The sequence below is a fragment of the Manacus vitellinus genome, unplaced genomic scaffold (genome assembly GCF_001715985.3).
Source record: "Manacus vitellinus isolate BGI_N305 unplaced genomic scaffold, ASM171598v3 scaffold_5_pilon, whole genome shotgun sequence".
NCBI lineage: Eukaryota > Metazoa > Chordata > Aves > Passeriformes > Pipridae > Manacus > Manacus vitellinus.
In genome coordinates, this window is record NW_021940682.1 from 27,594,992 (window position 1) to 27,607,937 (window position 12,946).

At 36.5% G+C, this 12,946-nt stretch overlaps 1 protein-coding gene across 1 annotated transcript in view; it reads right to left on the minus strand.

Annotated features, from left to right (window-relative positions):
* Positions 1-12,946, minus strand: part of PTPRQ (protein tyrosine phosphatase receptor type Q) — a 107,210-nt gene that overhangs the window by 41,263 nt on the left and 53,001 nt on the right. Inside the window, exon 28 of the mRNA XM_025895953.2 lies at positions 6,015-6,347. Coding sequence (XP_025751738.2) covers positions 6,015-6,347 — 333 coding nt within the window. The remainder of the gene's footprint in view (positions 1-6,014; positions 6,348-12,946) is intronic.

Consider the following 12,946-nt stretch of genomic DNA (forward strand, 5'->3'; position numbering starts at 1 on the left):
AAAATACCTGATTTTCTGCATGCTAGAAAAAATTTCCTGCAATGTCGGAGAGTACAAGTAGAAATAACTTTCTACATTTCCTTTCAATTTATTCTTAACATGTTTAAAAATTCCAGAAAACACACACAAAAAAAGTGATAGGAATAAAAAGAGAATGTTCACATTAAGAAATGGGATTTCCCTAAAATTTCCCTTTGTCAAGGTGATATGTGAATTAACTAGTTATTTCTTATTCATGGATATTAATGAAACTATAATAACAACACAGTAGTTCTCAGTAAGTGGTATTACTTTTTCATAGTGACCATTTTAAATTTCAGGAAAACAGAACTTGGAATAGAAGTGACAACAGATTTGTAGATAACTTCAGAACTTGGCTCCATGTTGCCTTTTTTGGGGGTTTACTACAAAAAAAAAGACAACTGTGGTAAGTATCACTGAACAGCCTGTTACAGAAGCAACAGATTTGGACATATTTCTGGAACTTGGGTTCACGGTGTCTTTTTTATAATCTACTAAAGAATATACATATCAGTTAACAGTATGTTATAAGAACATTATTAAAGTGATCATACCTATTCTAACTAGAAGGTGCAGTCTCTTTTCTAAAACAAAATTAATGCAGGAATATGTGGCCTGGTACCATTAATCATTATGTAAGAGGGTTTAATGAGGAAAAAACTGGAGGATATACAAGGTTACTTAGTTTTTTAGGAGGAAAACAGGGTAGGAAAAGAAAAAAGAACATGGAATGAAGTATGTAGCTATTGAAATTATGTATGAAAGATTAATGAGGAAAATAATAAAACTTTACACTACAAATTTGGCACCATGGCTGCAGAATAAAACAGGAAGATTTGGGAGTAAACAAGGTGCTATGATGAGTTTAGGGTGTTAGATATGGGAGTTAGATTGCTGTGCTGGGATCAACAGCAATATACAAGACTTTTTAGGCAGGATCAAATTCAACCATTGGAAGCAGTCCCCAAAAATACTGAATAGCATGGAACAACTGAATGAAGAGCGTAACTGAACAAACTGTGAGAGCACATGAGGGGTGGTGAAAGGGGAGAGTGCTCAGTGAAGGCTGGCTGTCAAGTGGGAGCTACAACAGATAAAACAAAAATACAAGGGCAAACTTGTTCCCTGAAAATTAGAACAAACACAAATAAAGTTTATTTTCAGGTAATGCATGACAGACTTGTTGCTCAAACAGTGTCTTTCAGAGTAAACAATGCTTTCAGTAACTATGGCAGTGGTATTTATTAGCTTTATTGCAAAATGAAATGTCTGGAAAAGAGTATAAAATTATATTTATAGCTTATTGAGCCTTAGTTTTCAAACCAAGCAAGTTTCCAAAGACAATTTTCCATTACTTTTTACAGAACTAATGGAGCATTTAATCTCAGAATTTTTTTCAGGGGTCACTTTACATCTATGCATTAGACAACAATGGTGTGAAATAATTTTAAGGCATAATCTAATCTACAAATTACCCAACCATGTGGGTAATTTCCATATGTAGTTTACACTTGCTGCACTTTTTAGATCTTTGTAATAAAATTTAGATTGAATATGTTATCTTTAAGATACTCATCTAAAATACATCTAAGGATTAATATCAGACATTAACCAAATCATACTAAAATGTAGGAATATTTTCTAAAATAACATGTATAATTAGAAAGAAAACTACAAAATTAAAGGTGTCTAACATGTCTCACGTCTTACAAAAAAACATCTTTTTTAAAACTGTGTTTGATTTCAGTGGATAACTGCCATATTCTGATATGGGTTTGCTTGTGAAATTAATCTAGTCAGTATGAGGCCATATCACTACACTCTTTCTCTTATAAATCACAGCAATTTACTCAGTAGAAATGACCTAGTCTTATTCTCTCATTCCCCCATAATCCAATCACTTCCTCTCATAAGCACTTTTCTCCTGGTTTTCACAATAATGCATTTTCTGTAACTAATAACCATCATTTCCTGATTATCATGCTTCTATCCTTGCACAGGAATGTGGGTCTTATGGAGGTCAGGGTCATCTTTCCCATCCATCTGTGTCCTGGTGCTAAGGTAGCAGTTAAGCGCGTTAGTTTGAAGATAAGTCTGGATAGCCCATCATCTAGCATAATTCTCAAAAATAAGACTGAATACTCCAGTTTTCTAACAGAAACTCATGGTTGCCAGTTTAGTTAAGATCAGCTCCTTTACCAACAAAAATTGTGTGTTTCAGTTATCTAATTTTATAATCATCCAGGTTACTTTTACCTATATTTAAACAGCTATATTAGGCCGTATTTACTTTCCAGTGTTTAGTTCTGAGGAAATGAAAGGAACAAATTAAAACAAGTTCTCTCAGGCAAAACTTTCCAGAAGAAAGGGCATATAACAAGACATGAAATCTCATTACTTTTCATCACACATACTTTTCATCTTTAATAGTACCAAGCAACTGGGCATCAGCAGGGATTGGGAAAGAAGGTGCTGAAAAGAGAAGCATAACCCTCTGCCCCATGCATCTATGTCCTAGCATTCGTGGGATATTCGAACATCTGGGGTTTCCCTTTGTACCTCAGTATATCCTGGCATTAGGAGACTTGGCAGTTTACCAAAAAGCACTGCATTGTGTAACTGTACGAGATCCAAAATGAGGTCAGTGATCTCACTGTCATTCATCTTCTATCTAACACTGACCCTCCAGAATTATTTTTCTCTTAGAAAACAGAAGTTTAGCCTATCTTATTCTCCTTATAAATGCAAAAGTGAAGGTCAGGGTAAGTGCAGGTGTGAGCAAATAAAGTTTCCTTAGCTATGTAAAACATTTCTTGTCCTTTCCCTTACTGTGAGTCAATACTGTGTTATTATGTGCTGGTAACTATATAAATCTAAGTTATAATGAAAATATTTATTCTTGCAGACTAGATTTGGCTCCTGAGTAATCAATCAGGTAAGTAATAACAGTGCCATCAAACTATTTTATGAGACAATAGGACAATCCCTGGGAGGATAATCTGTAAGACAGAAGGCTGAATAGGTTATCTGTGTGATGTGAGAACCAGACTGTACTGAACAGCTTATAACATTTTCCATGGAGTAACTTTATAACCACTCTCAGTACAGAACACTGCCATTATTTTTTGCTTGAAACTTGCAAATGGGTTAAAGAATCTTAAAAATAATTCCTGTAGCCTTACACTTGCCTTCATAATGAAAAACTGAAACAAACAAGCAAAGATCCTCACCTTAGTCACTGGATATTCAGAATTATTATTCTAAATAGGTATTTCTGCTCTAGCACAACAGTCAAATCCTCAGCACTTGCAAAAAATACTCAGGATTTCTGTTATGTAATTTTTGCTGCTGTTGAAGTTTCTTTTCTTTATGTTCTGGGAAATTAGTTTAACAGTTTTCATCTTAAATGCTGAATATGAATATAATACCTATAATATTTTCTTTAGGTTTGAGAGAAACACAAATTTATGAGAACTCAATGAATTATGAAGAAAAGCATTTGACAATTATTTCACAATCAAGGTAACTACCTTCAGGAGAACCAATGCTTTACAGAGGCATTTCTTGAAAATCAAGTAAAACAGTGGCTAACTTCTGCCCTCAAACCTGCAAACACAACTCCCATTGATTTTACAGGCTAAGTACTCAGGGTATTTTACATAGCAGCTAAGCACCCTTAAGCCCTAACAGACCATGTATATTGGCTGTGTATCAGCAGGCTAATCCAGAGGATGCTTGGCCCTGTCCACGAGGGAAAGGAGAGGGGGATCAACACCTGTTCGCTGGACACATTCTGCAAGGCTGCCCAGAGTACCGAGTCTGTTTGGTTCATTCTAAATTTTTCTTTCCTGCTACAGGTTTTGCAAAAGAAAGACGGAACTAAGGTTTTCTTTAGCCTGTTTAACAGTATTTCTAAAGTCTAGTCTTTGCCATGTATGAAGTAGCTGGAGAACTGTCCTTGCTAAAGATCAGCCACTGCTCAGGGAGGCTCCAGCACCACTGAAGCACAATGAAGTTTCCAGCTGGCTACCCAGCTGTGACATGTCAGCTTCCTCTTTTTTAACTCCTCAGCTGATTGCCATTATCCCAGGAAAAAGACCAGCACCCAGCCACAATATCTGAAATAGTGCCCATGCTTCCTTGACTCCACAGAGGTGTGTTTTATAGGCAGCTTATCTCCTGATGTGTCACCTGTTTAGCTCACAGGAAATTTGTTGCTGCCTACTTCCCTCGTCACAGACACAGCCCCAAACACTTGGGCTGGAAGAACAGATGGAACTTTTTAACTTCTACCCCACCACTTTAAACTGTCTAATAGAGCACACAGAGGAGCTACTGCAGAGAATGACACTGTATTGGCATGGAAAGGGCCTGTGCAGTCTAATGAGATTTTTATAATTTTAACTACCGTCTTCTCAGTGGGACTGACAGGAAACTAGTTCTTTCTTAAAGCAAATTATCACTGTCTAGAGAGTAAATAATAAAGAAGATCCTAATTTTATGCATTTATATGTGTTTTAATTATTGCTTTTCTGTCCAGCTTTAATCCCCAACTTTTCTAAACTCAGTAATAATTTTTTGAAAATAATTATTTGCGTATGTCAGCAACTAAATTCTATCAATTTAACAGTAAGGCATCTCCCTAGACCTTCTGGCTGAAGAGTTGCACAACTTCTGTTAGTTATTTCTTGCTCCATCTGGGTTTATTTGGAGTTTTTTTCTTCTCCCTCAATTAAAATATTGCATTAATTTACAGGCAGAGCATCCCCATAAGAGTCATGGACAAAGGAAGCACATACACATGAGAATGACTCTGCAGCTGATTCCAGTACTCAATCCAAAGGACTGCTTCTGTGCTTTACATGAAAAACAGGCTGTTATGATGTTTACTATCATGGTGTCCAAATCTCTTTGCCCTTTGGGGCTTAGAATTTCTCTATTTCAATTTCTCATCTGCAAATGAAGGTGACAATATCTGCTTTCCTAGTAGAGAAATGTGAGGTATTTAAAGATAGGTGGATGTACTATTGTTCAGTGAGTGCACAGATACTAAAAGGAGCATTACATAAAAGCCTCCTGCATTCACATCAAATGATTTTAAAAACATGAGTAGAACAAAATAAATATGTGGACCCTTGAGTAATCCCTGGTACACAGCTGTTAAAGTCCTTGGTATCTCCATTATTATTACTTTGTGCGGGGAAATAAGTGAAGGAGCTGTGATTCAGTCAGAGGCTGGATCTCAGATATTCTCTGAACTATGATGGCTGCAAACTGGTAGGGAAGGTCATTTGTCCCCATGACAACTGCCTAAATAATACATGTTTCACATCCCCTTCTCTCAAATATTTAATGATAACTTATCCGTGACAACTCTTCTCTTACTTGGAATCTTCAGTCCTCAGCTGAGGCATGAGAGTTCTAATATGTGTCATGGCAATCCTCTACAAGTTACGTGGCTACTCTGATTTGTAAACTCCATAGGTGTATATGGTCTTGGAAAGAAATCTCTAATTCCTCTGAAACTATTGCTTAAATTCTATTGCCAGGAACATACATCAGAACTTCAGGAAAGTGTTACAATGTTGATTAACAGACTTTTAGTCAAAGAATTAAAAAAGGAGTACTTTTCATTGACACGCCCCACATGTGAAGATGTATTGAAAATGGCATATCAACCCAAATTAGCCAAAATTTAGACTTACCAAGTCTAGACGTGGAGTATTGCTAAGGATTAAAATTGGTGCTAGGTAAGCAGTAAATAAAATAGAGCATACAAAAGGCATTAAAATATCGAGAAGTGTTAAGTATGTATACCTACCACATGATTTATATCATGATGTTTCATAGTTGAAGAGTTGAAATAAATCCTTATTAACTTCACCAATATTGTAGGTCTATGAAGAAATAACTTGCTACCCAGTGTTCTTGCTTATTTAGGTGAATATCACATTGTTACAGCATTATGAGACATGGGAGATATCCTTACTTACAGCCAGGAAGTGTTTGTGTTGAAATCCAAGGTGAAGAACTGCCATAACCAACACTCGTACTGGCAGCAACTGCAAATCTGTACCATCTGTATTTTTTCAGTCCATACACTGTGTCTTCTATCCAGTCGTCCATCACATTTTCATATAAATATTGATGCATCTCATATTCAACACATTCCTTAGTTTCCCAGTCACTGCAGTGGACGGACTGTAGCTGTGTGGTAATCTTGTAGTTTTGAAAGTAGCCAAGGATAGATTTTGGTGTTCTCCAATTCAAAGTCACACTTGTTGATTGCACATTGGAAAAAACAATATCCCTGGGAGCACTAGGAACTGCAGATTAAAACAGTTGTAAGACATCTTAATTTGAATGAAAAGTGATTGCAACTATAATCCTTTTATCCAGTGTTAAAAAAACCATTTTTATAAGCATACATAAAGACGAAGATTCAACTTCCTATGGTTAACAAGAAACAATTCCACTGACATAGATCACACTGTACATGTATAGGTGTCATACATTTACAATAGTTTTTGAAATAAAAAATAATACTTTCAGGTGTGGCATGCAGGGGCAGCTTTGAGAGGTGTGACATTCCTGTTGCTACATTTGGGGCTATGTCTCAACTAAGGGAGGGAATATCAAGCAAAGTTATTTTTGGCCTACCCATAGCATCTTTTAGTGCAGTTGCTAACTGGGCTTCTTCACTTCTCACTTAGAAATATTCATTTGTCTCTCTCTCGGTAACATATGAAATCCTCATGTAATACCTCGAGATTACATAAATCTCCTGTTTCACCTTCTGAATGGAAAGTATCAATACACACAATATGTTTTCCTAGCATTATATAAGTGCTTTACAAGTTGTTCAGCAAATAACTAATTAAAAGAACACTGACAGAAAGAGCTGAATACATCACAATAAGGAGCAAAACCAGAAGAAATTTCCCATAAATGCTGCTTCCATACATCCTTTATTTATACACATAGGTATATATGAGTATACAGGTTATATTCATGTCCATGGAGACAGAAGCACTGCATGTTATGTACATACATACACATGTGTACACATTTACTCTATCTATATTGAGCCAACAGTGTACTCCCAGCTCTCATAGACTAGATGCAACATATGGTTTTGTGCTATATCACATAATCATACAGTAAGCTAATATTATCTCTAAGACTCTGTAAGATAATACCAATACTCTCTGTGGCAAAAACTGTACTGGCCAATCAGCTCAGAAATCATTTTGTGCACTTAGCTTTAAAGAGTGCTTTAAGTCTTTGGGGGAAGAGGTATCACTGGTCAAAGAAAAACACATGATACACCCTCTAACTGAAACTGAAGAAGTCCCAAGGCTTACATAAAGAAGAAAAGAATCCCAGACCAACATTACTGGGGAAGAAAGAGAAAACCTTCCTTTTTCTTTTTTTTTCAGCCTTGTGGGAATATCTGATCTCTGCTTTTTTTCTGCAACAATTTGTTTGTTGAAATCATCAGAATATAACAAGCTGAAACTTCTTCACTAAATCTGAATATTTAACAAGAAGTGTAAATTATGAGTTAAACCATGGTGAAAAGGTTGAGAAATTAAAATCCCTTGAAATGAGCCCAAAGCAGGTGGAGTCTGCAGGAGAGGGACCAGACAAAGAACCGTGAGCCCTTCCCCTGTCCTTCCACTGAGCTGTCACACATAAGTACACAACATCACAGCATGCAACAGCCTCATATGCTCCCAACCTGCTACACACTAGCCAGACACAGAACAAGAACAAACTGACTAAGAAAAAGTCTTTACCAAAGACAACTTCCATCATCATAGCCCATGCTATCAAAATTAAAGTTGTTTTGCTCTGCTGTTATTAACATAAAGATAAGTACAGAAAGTTGTAAAAAAACCCAAAACATGCAGTATCATTTTTACATGTGCACATATTTGGAGATGTAATACCCCGCTTATCCACTTTCAAAAAAAAAAACAAACACTGCAATATTTTCATAAAAACTCTATAAGCTGTAATAGCTGTTTGTCTAAATTACAAGAAAGGGCTTAATTTGACCATTAATTAGTGGAAAATAAAGGCAGAGAAATCCTAAATTGCTACCAGAATACAGCTGTATCTTTCCTCTAAAAATCCTTACTCTATTGTAATATAAGCTATTAATATCTGCTAAGATACTGCAAAAAATATGAATCTTACACACTCAATTATGACAATGATAAAATGTGGGATAGAATGGATAAAACTATTTGAGTGAAAAAAAAATTATCACCCAGTCTCACTCTGAAGTTGAGTTAAAGTATTTTAAGGCCCAATATGATGTATTCCAGGAATTAAAAATCAATTCAGAAATTCCAAAGATATCAGAACAGGTAAAAATAAAAAGAATTTAAGAAAATTAAATTCTCTTTCTCACTCAGAGGGGATTACTACTCTTTTTTTGATAAGAAATATGACTTCACCTTCCCAGACACGACTCCAGGAACTCTTGTTGTGATAGGAGCAGCCATCACTGGTGAGTTTGGAATAAAAGTGTGAAAGTATGCAACATGGAGATGGAAACAATTGGCTTTAATGCCTCTCAGTCTCCCATTACTCACTTCTATCTGCTGAAAACTGATTAGTGGGCTACATTCCAATACTGAAACAGGGGCTTGTAATGAAGTAGATAGTAACTGGTTGCTTGCTGACTGTTAATAGGAAGTTCATATGGAAATATATACCTTCACTTGCTCAAACGTGCAGTTGGTAAAGCCATGGCTGGCACAACTGCAGTCTCTGCACCTAAAACAAGGCAGGTTAAAGAGGCTAGTCACAGGTATAAAATGAGCAGTGCCCGTGTTCTGGACAGTATGGTGGGCTTTCCTTCTTAAAGACAGTACTTTGTTCTCCTAGTTTCAACACAGAAGACTTCAGAAAGAACTGAGAGTTAGCAATTTAGAGGGAAAAGATGCTTGGCTTTCATAGAACTAGAAATTATATCAGACTAAATGAGAGTGGGTCTGATTTGTGGGCTCTCCTGCAGAACAAGTCTAATAAATCCAACCTCCATGAGCTTTCCTTGTATTTGGAGAAGAGACAAACTCACTGAGAGTGGGGGAAAGAATGGAAGGCTAAGAAATTATTTCTCTTTCTATCTGTACTTTTTCCCATTGACTACAAAGGGAGTTCATACACATTACCTTCACAAGGCTGAAGGTGATGTCTGCGATGATCTGCAAGTAAAACTACATGAAAACTATCGTTTTTAAAGATAAACTTGCAGGTATCATCATAACAGACAGATTAGACAACCATTTCTTTTTTCAGACAAAAGCTTTTGTAGCTATTTAATGTTGTCATTTTTCCAGTTTACTAAGACGCATACAAACAAAATATTTTGAGCCCACAAAATAAAGGGTCAGCCAGCAAAATTCACAGTAAAATTTTCTCTGCCAGTGCCTAGACAGACCTTTAAAATGAAACCAGAGCCTTAAACATTATTCCGTTTAAAATCAAGATCATTTTATCTCCTTGCTTACATGGACATATCAAATATAAATATAATCACTCATTAGGACAAATGAAAAGATGTGATCTGAATCTGGAGCACATCAAAGAAGTTTGAACCTAGGGCCACAGTGAAGAGGAGTGACACCCAGTGGCACAGTATCTCTTGCACTTGATGACTGTGTTCACAGACAATTTCAAGACAGCTATGCTATTGGGTTACAGATACAAAGAGGATTACAATTACTCTAGCATGGAGAATCAGATTTCCATTCCTCAAGAATGACTAAAATTCCCCCAACTTTTTCTGTCCACAGATGGTACTGATTTGAGCAAACCATTCCATGCTTCCTAGAGTAATCAAGCAGCTTGTTTAAATTTTCTAAACATGACTTAACTATGATGAAATGATCACTGTTCACAGTAAAAATTATCGAAGCCAAAAATTGTGTCTGTCAGCTACTATTTCAAATTACATTGGAACTATAAGATACATAAAGACTTACGTATCTGCTCTTATACACTGCTGCTTAGACATGCTCCTAATGGGAACTTTACTATTAATCCTGATTTTCAGGGAGATGCACTGAAAGATAAGGCATGAAAAAGGCTGTGCTTATGGTGTTGTAAGAAGCTAATTGTTGAGGACTGTGCCCTGATTAGCTAGCTGGCATTCTTGCGCTAATCCCATATTTAAATTTCTCAAGAATCCTACATAGGATTCCTTAAGTCTCATCACATATCTGACAGTCTTTCCCTATTGTATTTTGTTGCATTTGCTATGATTCCACTAACTCTGGGAGTAGGGAGTTTTTCTAAGTCTGAATCATTTGGTGCAATGTACCCTACCTAATTTTCCATTTAATAGCTTCTAATTCAGCTTCTGAAAAACAGTCAGGGAGCTGGCAGAGACACTAGCCATGAAATGCTGATGAATTCAGTTGCTGGACTGGAAGAGGAATGAGGTATTTTCAGGTTCATCTACCATTGTTCGCATAATGGCTAAATTTCAATGAAAAGTGCCTGAAGCCAGATCTACACGGGATTTTAAGCTCCTAAAACTTATATACGTGCCTGAACTCCTACTGAAGTTGACAGGAAGCTACACACCTCAATAGAAGTTACTTTCACAGGTCTTGGCCTTGCTGCCTTATTCTTGTCAGGTTGCAATGGTAATCAGTCCTTCCAAAACTGGTAGACTGCTCTGAGATTAATTTTTTGAGAACCTAAATGAAAGGAAATTCCTGGTAGAAAAAGCACTGGTACTGTGCAAAGACTCAGATCAAGTTGAACTTGGCCAGTGGAACTGGTTAAAACTAACAAAAACACTTGCTAGAAAAAATCTTATTCACAATGCAAAGATAACCTAAGGGCAGCAAAGGACACACACACACACACAAATCTACTGAGAAAAGAGAGGTTATGGCTTTCTGCAAAGATTTCTGTGGAAAGCAATGACTACAGCTGCACAGGCTGAACAGAAGAGGGTAATATGATACGGCATAGTTCCTAACAAAGTTAATAAAAAAAAGTCTGCCTACAGAACAGCTGCTTGTAGCTGGAGTTTGGATTAAAAGAACAGAGGCAGCCTAGAAGTCTGTTGGGTGGTATTAAGAGCATGAATAGGAGGAAAGTGAAGAACAAAGTAGAACAGACAGCAGTGGGCACAGACCAGAAAAAGCCTTCAGAAAATGGAAATATCTGAAAAGAAAAGAAATATTCTGTATTGATTATCTCTATTGGATTTTGAAAGCTTAGTTACCAAATAAGTTCCTTGGGTTAAGCCGTTAACCCTGATCGCACCAAGTCCTAGGCTAGTATAGACTGCTATACTAGATTAGGGGGACTCATCACGACATAAAGTCCTGCTCAGTATGAATAAGTACATCATGAATAGGCCCCAAATTATCTTACTAACATAAAAATACAAAAAAAAATGTAGACTATTTTTCCCATGACTCAGAACTGACATTATCAGACATGCTTTAGAGAAACTTGCACAGTTGTTCGTAAAAGAGCCTCTGTGGACCATGTTTCTTAGACCTTAGCCCATTAGAAAACTCAATCTCTAACTGTGGGATCTAAGCACTGAAAAATCAAATCCTAGAAATCTAGGGAGAAATGCACTCCTTTAAGCTAAAAAGAGAAGTGAAAACTGTCCGTACTCAAGTCTTGAATTAAATAAGAATGTTCAGCTTTCCATCAAACTAAACCACAGCCTACTTTTCAGTAAACAACGTATTTGACCTGTAAATGCTTTCCGTGTCAACTTTGTATTATATGCCACCACCATTTCTTATTTATTAATGTATGGTTGCCCTAGTCCCCACAAAAATACTCCTTCATCTATTTTTGTCAACCTGTTTATAAAAATAACATCATTACAATTTCACTGGCAGCAACCGAGTGATCATTGCATTTGTCTAGTGAAGATTTGCCATCCGCATGAAAGTCATTAATTTAAATTTGGACAAAACAACTAATCAGAAAACATGAAAAAAATCCACATTACATAAAGAAAATTGAGTAGGGGAAAAAAAATCAATGATCTTGGAAAGAAATGTTTCAAAGATTCTTAGTCACGATTCACTCTGCAATGTTTTGATTATTTTACTTTATAATATGTTTGGAAACATGACTTTTCAGCACTGATTGAACATGTGAAACACACTGCTCTAATCTGCATTAGTGACAGGGGACACTGAAGCTCTGCCATTTCCAATACCGTGGCTCTGCAGTAGGCTCATTCCTCAGGATAACCAGGCCAACATACTGCACTGCACATCATGCTTGAAGCCCTAAGAACCACTTTAAGGTACAGATTTAAATATTATTCCAGTACATCCTTTTCTTCACTGGCTAATGAGGAAATTCATGTACCTCCAACTGAGAGATGTCATGAGCTGCCATATACTAAGAAAAGGATTTATGGTGAAGGAAACAGCATTTCCTTGGATATCCAGAAGGCTTTAAGCCCCTACTATGTTTTGTGCTCCTTGCAGGCCTTGATGAAAAAAATCCCACATCTCCATACTGGAGATACAAACCCAGATTCTTCAAAGTTTCCCTTGTGCAGAAAGTAAAGACATTTTGTGCACACATAACAAAAGATGGTGTTAATTTCCCACCTTCACACCAAAAGACCTAAGAAACCTTCCCATTACCAATTCTTTTAGGCACAACTCTGCTTCTTGCACAAGGCATACTTCTCTATATAGCTACAAGTTAGTATTGGCCAGCAAAATTAAGCCCAGATTAAATTTAAAAATGTTTCCTGGACAGATTTCTATCCATATTTCTTTTAAATGTAAGCTATGAATGAATCTCTGTTTAGTAGAAAACAAATGGTAAGAACTGTCACTAGAGTACGATGGGGGTCTCAAACTCTTCCAACACTTTGTGGTCAGTTATAATACTAAATATTACTAGCAGT